Source organism: Acomys russatus, chromosome 7 (genome assembly GCF_903995435.1).
Source record: "Acomys russatus chromosome 7, mAcoRus1.1, whole genome shotgun sequence".
Taxonomy (NCBI): Eukaryota; Metazoa; Chordata; class Mammalia; order Rodentia; family Muridae; genus Acomys; species Acomys russatus.
Genome location: NC_067143.1, coordinates 64,266,337 through 64,286,855, shown reverse-complemented (window position 1 = coordinate 64,286,855; position 20,519 = coordinate 64,266,337). Strand labels below are relative to the sequence as shown.

Sequence of the window (20,519 nt, the reverse complement as noted above, 5' to 3'; positions counted from 1 at the left end):
AAGGCACCAGCCAAGGACAATACAGGAGGTAAACTTTAAACCCCTACCCAGATCTAGCCAATGGTCAGAACATTCTCCACAGTTGAGTGGAGAGTGGGATATGACTTTCTCACGTACTCTGGTGCCTTACATTTGACCATGTCCCCTGGAGGGGGAGACCTGGTGGCACTCAGAGGAAGGACAGCTGGTAGCCAAAAAGAGACTTGATACCCTATGAGAATATACAGGGGGAGGTAATCCCCCTCAGGAACAGTCATAGGGGAGGGGAATAATGGGAAAATGGGGGAGGGAAGAATGGGAGGATACAAGGGATGGGATAAACATTGAGATGTAACAAGAATAAATTAATAATAATAAAAAAAAGAATAACAAAAAAAAACATGAGAAACAAAAACTGAGTTTAAAAACATGAGCATATGCAGGGGGAGGAGGTCCCCCTCAGTCACAGTCATAGGGGAGGAGGGTAAGGGGAAAATGGGAGGGAGGGAAGAATGGGAGGATACAAGGGATGGGATAACCATTGAGAAGTAATATGAATAAATTAATAAAATATATTTTTAAAAACATGATTAAAGCAAAACATAAAAGGACATATTTTCATGATTCCATTTATTAAAGAAAAACATTTCCTACAGTATATTTGTCCAACTGCAAAATTCACTTTAAATTTCTGAAAAGAGTAAAACTAACTTTTTTTAAAAAAAAAATGCTGGGCAGTTAAAATACCCTGGTTCAAAGTTAAAAAAAAAAATAGGCAAGAGTACATGTTGAGAAGAGAGAAAGCGTTATGAAGGGGAGTCACCTGTGACAACCTGCCAGGTTAACCTTGACACAACTCAACTTCTGTACCTGAACAACCACAGAAGTCAAAAAGAAAGAAATAGGGTCGGGGGGAGGAAAAGAGAGAAAGAAGGAAAAAAGAAAGAGGAAGGAAGAAGGAAGGAAGGAAGGAAGACAAAATGACCCCTGAGGACCAGCTATTGACTGATGAATATTTCCCTTTCTATTTCATGTAAAAAATAAATTACATATAAATAAAGAGGTGAGGAGAGCTAGCGTGTTCTGAGATGTGCGCACAGTGTGCCTCCTCTCTCACACAAAACTCTCCTCCATGTTGCTACACAGCAAGAAGGAATCCACAAGCCGAGGCTGGACCAGCTGCTGGAAATCAGAGTCCTGAAGGCCTTCTGGGCAGACCCCAGCCAACCGACGCAGGGCAGCCTGGGAGAGAGCAGAAGAGAAGACTCCGTCAGCGTGGGCTCCAGCAGGTGTGTGCTTCCTTCAGCCGCGTCAGAGATGCAGTTGAGAAATGTGGCGATCCCATTATCTGACACTTGCCCCATCATACTTTAGCAGTTGCCATTTTGGTTGTCACCACAGTCGGTCACCTGGTTTCATTTGCATTTGAGCTATTGGAAGCTCTTAATGAACTTAATAATGGTTTTCAACTAGTTGTTTTAAAGGTCTGTTTTCTTAAGGATCTAGTCAACTTAGTGATGTCTGGGACTTCAAAATGTGTTTGTCTCAGAGACCGGGACTTCCAGAAGCATCCATAGACTCAAATAATTGCTCTCAGGTGCTGTGAGTAACTTACAGAAATAAGGGCTATTCACTCACCTAAAACTGCAGCAAGCCCCACACAGCAAGAGTGCTATAAGATGGGCAGGAAAGAAGGAGGCAATGGGAAACACAGAACGGAGGTAGATAAAGGTGGTGTGGTGAGAAATCCAAGTTTAAAAAAGGAGGGGAGAGAGCAGGAGTGGGGTAGGGACAGCACAAGGAAGCAGGTCTCCTGATCTGCCCCACTGAGCACAGGGCTCACCTCTTCCACTCCTGGGTGGGTTCCTGTTCATGTGCTCCCTAGGGTGTGTCCTTCCCGCTCTTTCCTAGACAGTAGCATTCAGCTATTTTCACCTCCCCAGCAAAGCCGTCCTTGGTTACCCTCACAAAGGAACAATCTTTGTCCTTCTCCCTGTGCATATGCTCAGAGGCTCTGCACCCCCCTCACGCCTTGTTTCAGAGCCTCCTTCCTGGGGAGGGTTAAAGTCAGTCATTCCTGGGCCTTATGCTCAGACACCCAAGTATTAAACAAAGTCAGTTGCCTACTGCCAGCTGTTTTGCTATAGGAAAATCAATCCTGTTTGCCAAAGGTGATCTGGGCTGCCACTTTCCTTGACATAGGAGACAATAATCGAATTGTCCTCCCCCCACCTGAGGAAAGAGATGGTCTGTCAAAAAGCCCATGCCTCGAGAGAATTTCAAGTAGACTATCAAAAGGCAAGCTGGAGCACAGAGGGATGCCGGGAAACATCAGAGGATAAGGATTTGGCTTTGAGCCTCCAGGGCTGAACAACAGAGTAGAGATGGTGTTCATTTGGGGGTGTGGGAAAAGACAATGCTTCGAGGCAGAGCTGAAGGCCTGGAAACAGAGGGGGCCTTCGGGCAGTGTCAGGTCAGAGCCACACTAGGAAGGGCTGAGTGAGTGAGTGAGCAGTAGCTGGGGTCAACAATGGGAAAGTCTGCGCAAGCTTGGTGAAAACATCACGTGTCACACTCTCGCAGGAGAATTCACTAAGCATCCACAGCGAGGATGGGCTAGAAAGGAGCTCTCCTTGCCATCCATCCACCTGTCCACAGATCAAAGGCAGCCCCTCTCCACAGTTTCTTCAAGTGACTGAAGCCTGCAGCCAGAAAGTCTATGTACTCTCTCAAGAAACACAGTAAACATGCCAGTAGCAGTAGCGACAAGCGCTCACAACTGAGGCAGCCTGTGGTTTCCCAAGTGCTTTCCATGCCCTGACCTGCACCCATCAAGCAGTGAAAATAAGGGAGTTAAGGCCAATCATTATGTGCTTGTCAGCTATGAATTTCTCCTCATTTTGCTTGATAGGAAAATAGACCCAAGATGGTCTGTGAACTTGGATGAGAAAGGTTTTTATCTTTCCTCTTCTCTCCTCCTCTCCCCTCCCCTCTCCTCTCCTCTCCTCTCTTCTCTTCTCTCTCTCGCCTCCCCCCCCCCCCGTCTCTCTCTGATGCCTGCATATGTTGAAGGTGTTTTCAAATAGTATTTACTACCAGAACAAGCACATTTTAATATGCCATGTGCGTAAATATGGAATAGTCATTTAAAATAATTGGTGCCCTTTTAAAACTCCACATTAGTCTTTTTTTTTTTTTTTTTTTTTTTTTTTTTCATTTAAAAATTACCAGAAGATGGGAGGGAAACTTATTAGGAAGAAGGAATCCAAAGTGGACAAGCAGGACAGAAGGAGCTAATTGAGGGGTGTGTGTGTGAATCTGCTTAAAATACATTATATATGTTTGTGAGACTGGCAAGAAAAGATTCATAGAGGAAGTTAAAGTTTTCGCCAGACGTCAAAAGGCACAGAGGAGGTAAGAGTGTCCTGAACGTCCCAGAACAAAAGCTGCAGGACAGCTGTCTCCCATCTGTCTCCACAGCTGTACCCCAAGCCTAGAGGAAGAAGTGGCACATGTATCCACGCAGCAAATGTTTACTAGATAAGCGTCACAGCATTGTGATCTACTCGATGACACACTGCTCACCAAGGCACAGCCAGGACAGGCCCACTAATGGCAAGGCCAGCTGCTCCTGCAACTGCACGGTGCCCAGCAAGGAGGGGGCCTCTGCAGTGACTCAACTTGAAAAAGAACAAAAATGAAAACAAAAAACCCCCCACATTCGCTGCTTCTCTCTTGTGTTCTTTGAGAGCCAAAGATCTGGTGTTCTGTTCTGGAAGACAGCTCCTTCCCCATGAGCCCACACTTCTGTCTGCTCTGCCACTCTGCTCTGCGGTTCATCTCAGACTCATAGGAAGGAAGTGTGAACAAAGCATGCAACGCTCACATGCCACTACAGATTAGTTCAAGTACCCAGGACCCAGAAGTGGGAAGCTCCTAGGATGCACTTGCTCAAGAAGAAGGTCTTAGCCACTGGTTGAGTAACCCTCACTGTCCTGCCAAGCCCTTTCTAGTCACTTCCACAGCTTAGGGTGTAGCTACCTGGCTGGAAGGCCCGGCAGAGTGTTTCTCTTGGGCGGGAAAGGAGAAACTTTCTCATAACTGCTCCCTTTAGGCAGACAGCTGTCTATTTCCTGACCCCTGTGCTCTGGGGGCTCCATAACATCAAAACTACCACCTAGCATCACTCCAGCTCACTTCTCTGGTTCTAATCTGCTGTTGGTAGTTCGAAGAACCTAAAACAAAAAACCACTGAGATTGTGGGAACTGGATGGAGAGCCGCTTCTCCATCCTCATCCTTCATTTGATTTTCATCACAACCTTATCAACCAATAGAAATAAGCATCAGCATTATCATTTTAATATAAAAATCTAAAGCCTGGAGAGGTATCAAGGCTTATCCAACTTTGGCAGGACCAGCTGCTTTGGCCTCAGTCTGCCTTTCTCGGAGCCTTGGTGGACGCTGAAGGCAGGCTGCAACTTACCAGACAGGCCACCAGTACCGCGTCGCTGCTGTTCCTCTCAGACGGGGATCTGCAGAGTTCAATAAGGCGAGATATACCTGCCCAAGACACAAGGAGAGTGCCGAGAACGAGTCAGAGAAGCCTGGCCGGGTGACCCAGAGGTGCCGGCCAGCTTCACCCACACAACATGTCTATGCCAGACCACAGAGGAGCTCAGCTCGCCTGGAGGAACAGTTCAGGAGACTTTCTGCTCCCCGCTCGCTCAAGGCCAAGGAAGTAGAATGTCAAAGCCACAGCTACAAGCAGCAGAGCACCGGCCTGGGCTGCTCTTTGGTAAATGCTGCAAGCACATCACCTCGTCCTCTGAGCCTGGGCTTTGGAGGACATACTTCCTGCTTTACAGGCACAGTGCCTAACATCGACACCTATGCACTGGGGTCACCCAACCACATTTCTCCAATTCGCTATGTCAGTCAGATAAAGTATTTTAGCCAAACATTTTTAGAAAACTGTAGACCCTGTTAACATTCCCTGGAGATTTGCTGAGCGCATGTTGCTGTAAGCCACAAAGAAGATACACATTAATGCTAAAATGGCATTCTTCCACCCACGCAGAGAAGCAGGGCCTGTTCTGTCTAGCAGACGTGCTTTGAGCCTCACTCTCGTGATTCACGCAAGCAGACCGTTCTCCTTTCTGTCACCTCTCGGGGCAGATATTGGGATCTCCAGAGCAGGGGTTCTAATCCTTCCTAACACTGCAACCAATTAATACAGGGAGGATGAGTGGAGAGCGAGCGAAAACTGGGCGGATGAGAGAGAAAATGGCTAAGCGAAGGCAATAATCAGGTTCTGAGTGGCAAGGAGGCCGCAGGTTCTGGCCAACTATTTCTCTTGTTACAATTCAGATTAGGGGCTTCGACACCAGCACCACCCAGCACATGGAGAGTGGGGCTCACCTCGGTGCTAACCCTCTGCCCACTGACAGCACTCCGAGCTCCCCAATTCCCTTCCAGCTGCAGGCAGCATCCCTCACCACTGAGCCGCACGGCCTCCCGGGCCACATCTGGGTCTCGGCAGAGGCGGGCCAGAGTCACCGCGGCTTTCTGCTGTACTCTTTCACAGGCTGCCACTTCGGCGGGAGTCCCAGACCTTGGCTTCTCAGACAGCATGCCCATGATGGTCTGCACACCTGGGAGGGAAGCATTAGACTGTAAGCACAGGTTAGACCCACTTCCGGTGCAGAGCTTTCCAAGTGGTGCTAGTTGGGCAGATCGATGCAAGGCGCAAGCAAAGGCTTCTCATAGGGGAGTCTCAAACAGCGGTGGAAGCCGGATGTGGTCACCTCTTTCCTCTCCTCCATAGGGATGTGTCACTAGACTGGAAAGAAACATCCAGAAGACAATCCCACTTTTAAAAACAACATTATTGATTCTCTATCTTTCACACTGTGTGTGCGCACAGTAAACGAACATTCCCCTCAAACATTCCAACAGCCTTACGGGGCATGACCGTGGTAACCCTGCTTCCAGGTCCAGAGTGGTATCAGCCTCTTTCCCAGAGCACACAGTGCATGGGGGTGCTGGATGAAAGCTGAGCAGCTGGTCCCATTACTTGTCACCTCTGACGGGGCTGTCTCTGAGACAGGTCAGAGGTGTCAGTAGATGTCTCAGGTTTGGGCTGGAGAACCACTACAGCAAATGCACTCAAGGTGGGAGCGCCGGATGGAGGCTACCTTTGGTTCACCCAAGAGCCTCTTGTCTTCTCCCCAAACTCTGCCTCCTGTTTGTCCTATAAAGCACACGCACACCCATGCCATAGCCTGACTTTGCCCACTTTGTCTGTGGGAAACATCTCTTTCCCTCTTATTCTTGCATAGCAGGAGAAGCCTACCTTCTGTGTGAGCTGCCCTTAAATCACTCCCCCTCCCCCAACACACACACACACACAGCCTGGTCTCGACCAGCCATCTTGGAACTTAAACTAGGCATGATCTAAAGATATGCTTCCATTTGTTTCGTTGCTTCAAGAATTATATTGTGTGCAAGTTGATGAGTTCCACGAGAATTTGGATTTCTGTTTCTGAGCATGTTTCTTCTGAGTTGACCATGGTGACCACACATACATTTCTGTGTGGCCAGAAGCTTACTGTTGTGTCTTTGTTTCTACCTTTGTTTTGTATTAAGACAGGCTGTGCTGTGTATCTCAGGCTGGCTTGGCCTGGACTACATAGCTGAGGCTGGCCTACAACTCAAAATCCTCGTCCTGCGGCCTCCTAAATGCTGAGATTATAGGCATGTGGCTCCACACCTGTCATAAGTTTACTTTTTATTAATAAAACTGGTCTATTTTTTCTACCTTATGTATTTTATTGTGTCTGGACCCTACAGGCACCTACATGTACAACCTGTGACTTAGTTGTGGGCTCTCAAGGCTCAGACTATTAAACACGGCTTTCCCTTATTGAGACCCAGGGGTTTCCTGGCATCTAGTGGCCTCTGAGAATGTCACTGCCACTTGCATCCCTCAAATCCTGTTCTACTTTTACAAAAACCGCCCCCTTTAAACACTCTCTGTGAAATCCTGTAAGGCTCCCACCATTTAAAAAACAAAACAAAAACAAAAACAAAAAGGAGCTAGGCCTGGTACACGGTTCATCCTGGCCAGACACTCCTGACACTATTCACTGTCATTTGCCCACAATCCTGCGAGAGGGAAAAGTTCCCAAGGCCACACGTGTGGCTCCAGCGCCCGTGCTCTGCCCGCCCCCTGTGCGCTATACTGTTTTAGATGGCTTATTCGTCCTCACTTCAGTCTAGGCAGGTCCTCGTTCTGGACAGGGAAAGCCTTTAGGACGAATGTGGGGGCTCATTAAACTCCACACCCTCACTGTCCAGCACGATGCCAGGCACACAGTAGGTCCACCTGCGGGCTCAGTGAGTTAGTCAACGGCACTTTGTAAGCCACAAAGCATGCTCCAGATGGCGGCTACCCCAACCTTAACAGGCAAGTGGCAGCCCGCTGTCATCGGCCACTTGAGCCAAGATTCCAAGTGCTGACGGAAGAGAGTGCAAGTGACAGCACGCAGCCTCTCCTCTTGGCCTCAGCTGGCTCAGCACAGTTTCTCATTATTAGCTCAGTCACATGAAATTAACACAAAATGGTGTGTTTCAATTAGTCCTGGGGAAGTGCATGTTTGTTAAGACAGCAGGGCAGCCTGGGGGAAGGGACTTTGAGGAGAGCTGAGGTACGCAGGCTCCCTGCTCACTCTCTCTCATTAGTGTCTCTGGTCTCCAACTGCTTGCTAATTGCTCCCTCATTCCTCAGTCACAGGAAGCCCGAGCCACACCTTGTCTTTTGACAGAGACTGCTTGCACAAGCCTTCAGGCTGACAGGCCCGGTCCCACCTCCCCCTGACCGTGAACACACAAGGTAGAACAGAGAGGGCAAGTTGGAAGAGCAATGCCCTCAGAGAGTGATGGGGGCCGCCCTGCCGCTCTCTACTCCTCATCCTCACTCCTCCACACACTAGCTTTCCATGGAGGCCAAATGCAAAAAGGCAGTGTCTCCCACTTTAGGACAACCTTACCTCCTTCACTGTGTCACTGTCCCCATGCCACTAACACCACCTGGCATTATCTTCTTTCGTTTTTGTTTTTGTTTTTTTAAATCTCCCACTAGAATTTAAGACTATGAAGGCAAATAAGCATTTCACTTTTGACCAGGATATCCATGGAATCCCCCTCCCTCTCTGTGTGTGTGTATGTGTGTTTGTGTGTGTTGGGGGTGGACATACTTATACAGACATAGAAACATATGTGTATTTATCTATCTACAATAGGATTTATACAAGCACAAAGGCATGTGGCACCATATACCCTGATAGTCCACATGGCATGCCCTGACATACCATTCTCCTGAATGATGTCAGAGGCACACTGCTCCAGCACAGACATATTTGCCAAGATGGTCACAATCTGGAAAATAAATTGAGAAACTATAAAATAGACATACATGGTTGGTTCCCATGTTACTCTCTTTGGGCAGGTCAGCTTGGAGCTGCAGAGCTCCCATCCAGCCTCCTGTAACTCTGTCCATCCTTCCACGGCACTGTCTTCTTTTCTCATGGGGTCCTGCCACCCAGATGTCAGTCCCAGTGACCGATACCCATTAATCAGGGTGTGGCACTGGATGCTCACCTGGGGCCCCAGTAGAGAACAGCCTCATACTGGATGAAACTGAGGCCCAGATGTTTGAATGCAGGGACCTTCTTAGCCTGACCCCTAAGACTCAGACAAAATTGGTAAGTTCCAGACCCCTTGATGTTCTGGCTTGGTTCCTTGACGCTTTGATTGATCCTATGATTGGGTTCCCCAGTGTCACTTTGATTGGGTTCCCCAGTGTCACTTTTTTTCTCTGTGTCATTTACCTTCAACCTGAGATGGGTGAAGGCTGAGCTCAAGGCGAAGAGGATGCACAAAGGGTAGGTGCTGACGAGAAAGTTTAATTTGGCTGCACCTAACACATCTCTGCCCTACAAGCCTCATGTAGAGATCACCACCAAAGGACTTGGTCATTAGTGGCAGGGTACTGGCATTCCATGGCCATCCTGCCTTCGTTCCAGTCTCTTGAGCCTTAACACACTCCAGTTCCACTGCACAGCCAAGGGGCCTCAGCGAACCCACAGCACAAAAATAGATTAAGACATATCCAACAAGAGAACCAAACTGTAAATGGTGCCAATAAACAAATAGCCTAGAACGGAAGTGTGCTGCTCTGAACAGAGATGGACTGTAACAAAGAAACCACACAGTGCAAATGTGCCCGTCTCTCCAGATGCCAACAGCATGCACAGGTGGCGATTGAAGTAAATAGTAAAATCTAAAGCATTTCTCCCCAGTGTGAACCCACTCCCCGGAGAGCTTCTTTCCAAGCTGGTGACATGGTCTAAGCAGGAGCCATGCAGGAGGCATCGATCCTCAGGGTGGATGGTAGGGCAGTATCTGCCAAGAAAGAGTGTTAGCTGGATTTTAACTAGCTTAGTTTTATCTCATTCTCTCCATAGTAAAGCATCTAAAAGATCTCTTAAACAGAAAGGAAAAAGTATTGTCACGCTAATAGAGTATCCAATACTCTGCTCTCTCAAGACACATGCTGGCCATGGAGGCAATACCTCTGTGTGTCAGCCTCTCCCCACTCAGACCTGGTCAGGGCCTGGATGAGTAAGTAGCGACTGGAGTGAGATGTTGGGGGAAGGCAGGGAAAACCCTTAAAAGTGTTAATTCTGAAGTCAACTGCCATGCCCAGTGTTTCACGAGTAGGGTGGAAGGTATGCATTGGACATTCTTTTTCTCTTCTTTTAGAATAGGGAACACTTGTGGGCTCAGAGAAAGAAGTTAGAGAGAAGAGATGGGGTATAGATGCAGCCCTCAAATAGAACGTTCTCCAAGAGCCGTAAAGTTCACAGTCATAATAGAGACACACGGGCTGAGTCTGTCAGATACAGTGCATTCAGATGTCTCTGGGCTGCCAGTAACATCAAAACACAACCTGTTCCCAGCACACAGGGCTGCCACGGCCCACCCATCACCAGACAGGCATTTCTGTATTCAGACTACTGTTTGACCTGTACATTCATGAAGAACGGAAGGAAGAGAAGGAAGAAGGAAGAGAGGAAGGAAAATAAAACCTTTGTCTGCAGCAACGCCTTCATTATGTGGCAATCATTAGCTGAGTCACGGGCACCAGGTAGGTCTTTGTGTTGGGCTAATTTAGATCCTGTTAATGAAAATTACTTCCTCCTTACAGAGCCTGTACCCCATGTGGTTTTCTGAGGTGCAGATGAAGTAGTCAATTAAACACAATTTGAATAAATGCCAATTATACCCTGCTTGGAGTCTCCCTTTTGAAACACACTTGTATGCACCGTGCTAAAGAAGGGAAAGAAGCCAATGTTTTCACCTAGCAGTTAGCCTCACAACTGGAGTTTTCAGGACAACTGGTTTACCTAGCTGGAAGCAAGCTGGCAATGCTATCAAGATATGGAATGCAGGAGCCAAGTTCATGGTTTATCCTGGCCCAGCTTATTCAATTGGTGTAAAATCAAAGCCTATTTTTTCCTGACTCTTCTGCAGTTACTTGGTGAACATAGAGGACATTGGCCTCAAAAAATACCCTAGATGAGAGTAGTGTAGGCTCAGTTTCTGGCTCCGTTTGTTGTTCTTAACATGACTCTGGCAGTAGTACTCAACCTTATGTGCTTGGTTAATGAAAGGGTATATATTTCCTACTGCTGCTATAACAGATTACTGCAAACATTTTCAGTATCTTTCCTGAAGTCCTAAATAGATCATATTTGATTAAAGTGCGCACACACACACACACACACACACACACACACACACACACACACACACACACACACGTTGATTCCGGGGTCTCCAGGAAAGAACTAAATAAACTGTAATCTATGTGATGTGCACTTGCTCCCCCTTCTCTCTCACCTGTGCACTTTGGGACTGGAGAGATGGTTTAGTGCTGCCAGAATTCAGACTCCAGTCTCCAAATAACAAGTTGAGAAAGGCCCAGGTTAAAGGAGAGACCTTGCCTCAAAAGGAATGGTGGGAAGATGTGGAAGACACCTGACATCCTCTTATGGACTCTGCGATTACACACAGGTATGTGCATCTGCATACACTTGTCCATACGCCCTACTTACTTAAATAAATGAATAAATATTTATTTTTCTAAAGGTTTCGCATTTTATAAATCCTAGAGAACTTTCAATTTGGGACAAACATTCATTATCTTAAAATGAGAGAAAAGGAACTTTTAATAATGAAATCTAAGCCATTTTCTCTGGCCCTGATCCTCCTCCTTCCTCATGTAAAATCGTGTGTCATTACACTGGACCCACTTGGGTAACATTCCGAGGTTACGGGCCTTATCCTGTTTGCTATTTATCAGTTTGGGGGAATAGGAACAGGCATCTCTGTGGAGCATCACTGGGTATAACCACAGGAGGTTTTGTTTGTTTGTTTTTCAAAACAGGGTTTCTCTGTGTAGCCCTGGCTGTCCTGGACTCTCTTTGGAGACCAGGCTGGCCTCGAACTCACAGTGATCCACCTGCCTCTGCATCAGCAATTTTTTTTAAGTCATAAAACTATTATAAGCATTCAGTGTGTCTTATCAACCACCCAGAACACTTGTTAAATTAAGCAAGCATAACATGTTTCTACAAGGCAGGGCCTGAAAGGACCTAGACCTGATTGACTGATTCAAGGAGCAAACGCAATGTGACAGTCACACGAAGGGGTTGAACATTGATGTCACCACGAAGCACTGGGAATGGGAGATCCTCTCAAGGGAATAAAAGGTCTCATCTTTGGAAGAGCCTTTGGTGGGTCAAAGGAGAATGGGTCCACATTCCTGTATTCAGAGTCTTGGTTCCCAGTTGGTGAAACTGTTTGAGAAGGATCAGGAGGTGTGGCCTAGTTGGAAGAGGTATGTCACTGGGGTGGGCTTTGCAGTTTCAAAAGCCCACCCCATTCCTGTCGAGCTCTCTACCTCCTGGTTGTGGAATAAGATGTAAGCTTTCAGCTACTGTTCCAGTGCCATGCCTGCCTTTCTGCCTGCTGTCATGTTCCTTGCCATGACAGGCATGGACTCCAACCCTCTGAACCTAGAATCCCCAAATACACTCTTTCTTTTATGAGTTGCCTTGGTCATGGTGATTAATCTCAGCAATATAAAAGTAACTAAAACAAAGCCCTTCCTTAGCTAGAAAACAACCAACACCTCCAGCAGCATTCTGGAGTCATTTTTCATTTGGAATGTAAAGGCCTTAGGAAAATTGAAGTAGATAGCAAATCAACCTAGACCAGCAGGGGATCTCCCCATATCGCTAGTTTGAAAACAAATGTTCCTTTTTGGTAGGATGTAGGTTGGCTAAGTCTTCTGATGCCAGAACACACGGACAAAATGCTCACCCTGTGCTCCCCTAGAGCACGTGGTTAAGAAATGCTTGCTCACAGGCAGACATGAAGACATGGCCCAGACTGTGTCACATTCCTAGCAGTCTGAGTTTGGCTCTGGAATCCTCCGCACCCTCTCTCATGATGTGTGTGAGTGCATATGGAAGCCCGAGATCCATAATTCTCCGCCTGTGTATACTGAGTGGTCTGCACTAGCCTGGGGCTCATCAGCTCAGTTTGGATGACTGGCCAGCAAGCTCCATGGACCTGCTTGTCTCTTCTTTCCAGCACCAAAACCGCAGGTACACGCTTTCACGCTCAGCTTTTATGTGGGTTCTACAGATCTGAATCAGGTTCTCTTACTTGCGCAGCAAGGATTATTCCCAACTGAACCATCTCCCCAGACCCAGCTTAGAGTCCTTTCCAACCTTTATCACACATAAGTACACACACACACACACACACACACACACACACACACACACACACACACACACACTTAGATGTGTCCACATACAACCTGAAGACATACGTGCCACCCATTATTTCACACCATACAACTTTCCCCCACTGTATTAAATTGCATTTCCTGCCCTAAGTTAGACATCTGCATCTAGATCCATCCCATCTATCAGTTACTTACCCCAGTCACTACTGAGCACTTACTTCGATTCTAAATGCTCTATGAGCACCACCCCATTTAATCCTATAAGGGCCGGAGGGAAGAAGAGATGTCGCTATCTTCATAACACAGATGGAAAAATGTGGCTTAGAGAGATTAAGAGATTGGTCCAAGGACACACAGCTAGGAAGTGATGGAGATGGGATTTGAGCTCAACTGTACCTAAAGGTACAGAGTTTCTACTCTTATTTTACACATGTGGCAGAGATTTATAAACTACTGAAGGCCTTTGAAGGACAAGTCGCTATTACATCCCCTAGTAATTGGCATTTCTGATGAAGGGATTCCTGATAAAGTAGTGTTCACACTGAAGTCCCAAATGATGTAAAAAGTGGTCATTCTGAAATGCCAAACACACCAGGGTTGTCTATGGGAAGTGCAGGCAGCACACTGCCTCTGTAAAAGCGATTCATAGTGAGGGTCATTGAGTTTCGGTTCTAATTACCTTCTACTTCAGAGGTCACTGACATTGCTTGTGCAGAGTCTTGGAGGCTGTCCTTCCTATCCTGTTGTGTCTGTGGTTAGATCCCTGAACAGTACAGCCTCTGCACAGCACTCCACGGGTGTGAAATCACAGGACCATGGAACTGCCAGGTGTGCATGGTCTTCTTTTTCTTTTCCTTTTTCTTTTCTTTCTTTTTTTTCCCCCAAAGATATGGTCTCAAGTTGTCTTCAAACTCTCTAAGTATCTGAGGGTGACCTTGAACTTCTGATCCTCCTGCTTCCACTTCCTGAGTACTGAAATTACAGGCATGTGCTATACTGCCCTGCTCTGGGAGTTCAAGTCAGGCTTTTGTATACGGTAGGTATATGGCATTCTACCAACTGAGCTACATCCTCAGCCTAGGACAATCTTCCTGATGCCTGATATCCAGATGGAACCCGTACTATCTTCTTCTAGATGGGCAGACTATCTTCTTCTAGATTGGCAGACATAAATGGAAGACCCCAGACCCATGGCTAAGTTGAAAGCTGCTCACACCCCAAGGGTGAACACAGAATGGACTTTGTCAGAGAGGCTTCTGCTCAACAAATTAAGTGGACTTGGCTCGCCTAGATAATAGAGGAGTTCTCACTGTCCAAACAGAGGTGCACTGAGTACATAGCCAAGACCAGGAGGCTTTGCACAGCGTTGGCGTCACTGGCGTGCTCATTACCGGAAGCCTTACTGGGCATTTAATTTCTTAAGTATTTCAGGGGAAGGTGAGCACTCAGAGCCCAATTTATCTTCTTTGTCTTCATTACAGAGAGCCCTCTGATCACCTTAATCCTCCCTCTGCCACAGCAAAGAGCCATTTGTTTCTTTAATGGGTATGCTCTCACTAGCTAAGTGGCTGCTTGGAGCCAGGGCAGAAGGTGAAGCCATGCTGAGGACAGTGGGAGATGTGTATGGTTCAGACAGAGGGACTGGGGGAAAAAACCCTCCTGAATCCAGACGCAGGAAAGTGTCCACCTGCCTCCTACGTGTCCACATTCTCACTCTTTTGAGATGCCCTTCTCCTAAGTGTTGGTGAGACTCCATGAAGGGCACTGCCATTCCTTGTGCTCAGGTGAGGGACTCTGAAGAGTCACGGGAGAGCCACGCCAGAAACAACATCCCATTCTACACACAAGGAGACTTCATGCTGCAGGTTCTCACTCAGTGCTGTGTACAGGGTTTAACAACCCCAATGGGCCATCTACCCACTTTACAGCATCTTTGTGCCAGAGTCTACACCAAGAGTCCGTATTCTCTCAATCTTTTTTTAAAAATCTGGTTCCTACCTCAACTCTGCAATTATGTATACACATTTCACAAATGAAGAAAAGTGGATTGCCCAAAGCAACATAATTATCTACAGTAAAGATCTGATGAACCCAAAATATCTGTCTTCAAAAGCTTTGTTCTGATTATAATTACTGGATCTCATCTGACATGACCAGAGTAAGCCTTGCATAAGGCACTTGATGGCCAAGGTGCCTGAAACCATGCCACGTGGTGGAGAAACTCAATAGGTGCAGCCATCTAGGTAAAGGAAATCCATAATGAAGACCAATAGATGGCAGAACCTCCAGCCATGACTAGCACCTGTGGGTACAATAGGCACTGAGCATCGCCTGTGAGAAGCCAACCAGTCAGGCAAACAGCCGAGTCTGTGTGGACATGGTCTCTACCTGTTCCCACCCTGACTATCTGCGGGTGCGTCCAGCTCTAAGGAGTGAACTACAAAGTCTTCCTGGTTCTCACCTGGTCCCGAGTATAAGGTGTGTCCACTCTCTGCTTGTCACCACAGGCTTCCAGGAGGATATGGATGGCATTCAACCTCAGCAGCATCTCACAGGCCATCTTGTCAAAGAAGGTGATGTTGGCAAGGGCCGCAGAAGCCAAAAGGAAGACTTCTCCTGATGAGGCCTCTTGGCACAGTTCTGAGAAGTGAAAAGAGAGAAATCGTTCAAGGCTAAGTGTTTGCACATGACTCATCTCCCTTAGTCCCCACGGTAGCTCTGAGTGGGCGTCTTGGCAGGCCTTTTAGAGGTGAGCAAATTAGTTAGTGGAGAGGGAACCATGCTATCTGCAGAAGTAGCAGAGCTGAGACAGGAGCCTTGTGTGTGATTCCTGCTCACCCACAGTACTTACTGGGTGAACCCTAGGTACCTAGAGTCTTTTCATGGTAGATTGGACCAAACAGGCCACATCTTTGTCCTTTTGGGTCATAGTCTCTGCCAGCAGGCAAGGGAAAGCGGACCTTGCAGAGTTGATGTGAATAGTTGCCAATTATAGTAAACATGAGAGAGAAAACAGACAAGCACTAAGGTAGAGAATAAGTGGAGAACCAATGGGTCACTTAGGAAGATGTATCGAAGGACACGCCTTCACAGATGAAGCCTAACAAAAGGTGAGGAGCCAGTCATGAAAATATTTGGGGGGAGGACATGTTCTAGATGAAAGGAGTAGTGTGTGCATACAGAGGCCATGGGGCAGGAAGGAGTTCCCATCTCTCCAGTGATGTACACTAGAATGTTAAAGTTGCCTGAGTGGCAAGACTAAAATTGAAGGAGATACTTTGCCTTCCAGATGCCCACTGCATCTCTTTTTAGTCTTGGTCTCAAGATGGCAAGGGCCATCTGGCCGCAGAAAGTATTACACACGCTCTTGAGTGGCAGGGCTCTCTCTCTCTTCAGTCCTAATGGTGTGACTCAGCACTAACCAAATGTCCCTACCTGCAATTTGTGATTGGCCTAAGGCCTTTTTTTAGAAGGACAATGCCTTGATCCTTACAGAACCTGCAATGGACGTGCACCTCAAGAGACAGAAGAGGCGCTGTCCATGGTGCTGCTTGTTTCTATAGCCCTGGCTTCCACGTCTCAGCTCTAACTTGGGTCAGCAGTCGGGATGTGACAGGTCAAGGCCTATCCTTCTTGTAACACTTCTACAGAGACAGAAGAAGGAAGACCAAGACAGGCCCCCCTTTCCCAGCAGAATAAGGAAGTGCAGAGACAGTCCTGAGCTCGGCCCCGTGCTGGCCTACACTTCAGAGTTCTGACTCTGCAGCTGTCATTTCTCGGCATCCTCATGGGTGTAGCTGTGGGTCGCCCCTGAAGTGGGATGGGCAGGGTTATCAGTTACACATCTACAGTCTGCCTTGTGCTGCACCAGTCCACTTGGACCCACCTTCAAGGGAGAAAGAGATATGTAGAGATATGGAAGCTGAGTTTCACAGGGGGCAGCCAAAGGTACCACTTACTCTAGGACAGAAGCTGCTTTAATTTTTCACCTCATTTGGTCCTTTTATCTTTACAGTAATCCACTTTTATTGTGACTTTATAAATTAAATACCTGATGCTGCAGCTTGCTGAGCTCTTACATCCAGTAAGGAACAAATCTAGGTCAATCTTATGCCCAAATCCTCATTGCTTCTGTTCTTCAGGTTACATCTTGTTTCAGGCCCTCAGACTCATCCTCGGTGATGTCCCCATAGACATAGACTTTGGCCCTATTGGAGAGTAATGTCTACCTCCGCGGTGTTCTGCTCCCTGTTGACCAGCCCAGATGTGACCACCAAACATCTACATCTCATCATCCAGAGCTAGGGGTCACAGATTAGACAAGTAATTAAAAGCTCCTCACAGCCGATGCTCCCCTCATCCTCTGACTAGAGAAAGCATCTGACTCCATCCAAATACAGGTCTTTACATCTGGGCTTTGGTGTGGGACCACTCTACTTGCAGATTTGTCCTTAGGGGGAAATGTTGCCCCTTATCCTAGTGCACTTGTCGTTGGTGCTGACACATAGATTATTAGCACAGCCATTTAAGTGCCTTTTAATTTTGCTGCACATTTATTTGAACTACAGTCTGAGTCACCTGGGGTGTGTTAGGAAGATTAAATTGAGGATTCCAGTGACTCATTTATAAATGTTTCCAGGGAATGGCAAGAAATCAGAGGGCTATTTCTCACCAAAGAACAGATCTCTGGCATCCTGCCCAGAACTTGTGTCCCATCTGCTGACTCTGTGAATGGGCTGAAGAGTGCATCTTCAATGGGGATGGGTTAAACAAGAAGGTTCTTCTCCAGGGGAAAATGCAGTCTGGACAAAGGAACAGGAACAGGCACCTAACAACAGTGAAGGGTCGTTTGGAGTATACACACTTCAGCCTGTTTATTATTTGGAGAGCTTCTACACAGTGTGGCATTTAATTCTCAGATTAAAATATGTCCAGCCTTCCCTACAAGGCAATAATCTGCTGGGTTTAACTCGTGCCTGACCACATTCAGTCTGTACTTGTGCTTGTCAGCTTAATGCGGATCCCAAAGCCTCTTGTTTTCCTCTTCTTTTCTGGCTTCTTTCAAGTCGTTTCATTCCTGCCGAGTCCTGGTGGGAGCCTGGCATGGTGGATCATGACACTATCCTTCTCTCACACCCTTTCTGGGCCTCCAGATTTCACACCAGAGTAAGCACGGGCTTCGCGACCTCCTGAGATTCCTCCAGCCAAGGCTCTGTCTGGATCCCATGTTTTCTTGCTCTTGAAGCAATGTAAATGTCGGCACACTATTTCTCCTAACTCAGGCCCTGTGGCCAAGGTAGACCGTGAAGTCCACCTAACTGATGTTTCCTGTATGTAGAGCTCTATCTGAGTGGTAAATCCTAGAACCAGAAGGCACCACTTAGAGAAGTGGGTTCCAATCCCTCATTATACATAGGAAGAGAGTTGTCAAGTGAGACTTACAAGATGCCCTGGTAAGTGCATGCCAGAATCCCACACAATTGTGTTGCTGACTGGTAGCTGTTATGTAGAAAGCCAGAACCCAAGCTAGCAACTGATATCCCAGTGTGCTATACTGTCTCTAAATCCAGGCAGTTTTCCCAGTTATTCCCAGACCTGGTGTGGCAACTCCAAGAGCCAGCCCTGATTATTTTTCATTTAGTTTTGATAAGAGATGGACATAGAGATGGTGAGTAACACAGGTAGGAATGGAAGTGGAAACTCAGACCTTGCCACAAAAGGTCCTGAGCATTATTACCTAGTTTCTGCAGGTTGGCAAAGTGAAGGCTAGACAGAGGACTATGGCTTTCCTGCCATGCATGCATAGGTCTGGATAAGAGGCCCAAGAAGAGTTGATGTGTTCATGGCCCCATGATGGGAGGCCAAAAGGTGGGGTTTACCACAGCAGGTAGGGGCAACTGAATGGCTAGTTCTCTCTGGGAAGTCACTTGTGCTGGTCAGTACTGCTCCAGCCATTGGGTGCAATGACTGAAAATTTAAGAATACAGACTATTTAATTCAATAGTCAAAGTTGGAGTCCCTATTTGTCCCTGATTCCTATAGTCTGTTCTCCTTCTGAAAAGCCATAGATCCCTAACTACTGTTCAAGTCGATGCTGAAGAGCTGCTAGCTTTCCAATAGGAGACCCCTGATCACAGGGCTCCTCAAAGCTGCCCCTGACCCATTGATGGTGAGGGTTTGGTGTGGACAGGCAGGGAGTGCTTCCTGGTTCTTCTTGAAGACAATTGTGCTGAGGCCCTCTCACCAAGGGGTCCCGCTCACCCCAGGGTAACTCACTGATGAGGGCTGTCACAATTTCCTCCATGTTCTCCAGGAAGCTCGTGAGGTGCTGGGTGAAGGACAGATGTGGGGAGGTAACCTGAGCCACCACGGCCGCAGCCTCGGCTCGAGTGGCCTCTGAGTGGCTGTCATCAGTCAAGATATCAGCCAAGCACAGGATACCATCCACCTGCAGATGGGGAGAGAGAGAGAACTTCCTATGTATCTTGAGAGGGAGGGTGCCGCTGCTTGTAACCGTCCCGAGACAGGGCCAACACCTCTCACCTTTCGCTTCTGAGAACAGCTCACATCCCTTGCAGAGCCAGAGAAACCCTGAGGACGTGCCCCTTCCCAAGTGACCCAAAGCTGGACATTTAAACGCCTCTGCTTAGAGCCCAGGAGGGATGCATGACCTCCCGTAGGCTTTCTAGATAGCAAACAGTAAGCCAAGTGTCCAGAGGCTGACCTCAGCCATGCATCACTACAAAAAGCAGCAGAAACAGTGGTGATCTTAGTGATCTTCTGACCCTGAGCTCCAATCTGGGCTCCATCTTTCACGCTGTGTGACTTCGCAACCCTGACACTATCCTGTCACACACCAGCAAAGTGTCAGAAGGTCAGGAGATGATAAGAATGGGTGATGTCTTACAGAGAAGACAAGTTCAAGCAGTGTGGGCTCCCTTCCTCTCCTCTTCACCTTTGGCAGCACGCTGTGCTCACTGCATTCCTTCCCTGTCTTGTTCTCCATAGAAAGAGTGCTGCGCCCATGGAAGCCGTGCTCTCTCTGCCCAATCAGAGAGGGCTTGTTTCCCAGCCCTACCCCAGACAGACTCGCTTTTGGCGCAGTAGGAGGGCAGCGTAGTGCGCCGGGTTCCACACGTGGTAGAATGTGTGTGTCGCTGCATCAAGCATCCCCAGGTCACAGAAAGAAAAACTAGGAAAAAGCTCTTCCGCCTGCCCTGGATCCTTAACTTTCAAACTCATGGGTTTGGGAGGGGATGACCTGCTCCTCAACACCCAGGGCCTGAAAACGACATGACCCGTCTCCCTGAGGAGTCAGTGGGTGGGCCTTAGGGGGAAGCAGCAGGATCTTGCCACAGACAGATCATAAGTGTTCCTGCAGCTGCTCAAGGAGCGAGGATGAGGATTGAGGATGCCAGACGTCTAAGGACAGCCCTGGGGCAGGGGGCATGAGGAGGGGTGACAGGGAGGAACACAAAGATGCCTTGACTAATGTCCCCGCCACCTGCCTCTCACTTGATCCTCCTGTCTCCGTATCCCTACCTCTTGCAGGGGGCATGAGGAGGGGTGACAGGGAGGAACACAAAGATGCCTTGACTAATGTCCCCACCACCTGCCTCTCACTTGATCCTCCTGTCTCCGTATCCCTACCTCTTGCTA

The 20,519-nt window shown here is 47.7% G+C and overlaps 1 protein-coding gene across 1 annotated transcript in view; it reads right to left on the bottom strand.

The window, feature by feature from the left end:
• Window positions 1-1,092: 1,092 nt before the first annotated feature.
• Insc (INSC spindle orientation adaptor protein) overlaps window positions 1,093-20,519 on the bottom strand; it is a 98,001-nt gene continuing 78,574 nt past the window's right edge. Inside the window, exons 7-12 of the mRNA XM_051149258.1 lie at window positions 19,137-19,308; window positions 15,322-15,500; window positions 8,350-8,416; window positions 5,476-5,631; window positions 4,464-4,540; window positions 1,093-1,221 (exon numbers count right to left, since the gene is read on the bottom strand). Coding sequence (XP_051005215.1) covers window positions 1,093-1,221; window positions 4,464-4,540; window positions 5,476-5,631; window positions 8,350-8,416; window positions 15,322-15,500; window positions 19,137-19,308 — 780 coding nt within the window. The remainder of the gene's footprint in view (window positions 1,222-4,463; window positions 4,541-5,475; window positions 5,632-8,349; window positions 8,417-15,321; window positions 15,501-19,136; window positions 19,309-20,519) is intronic.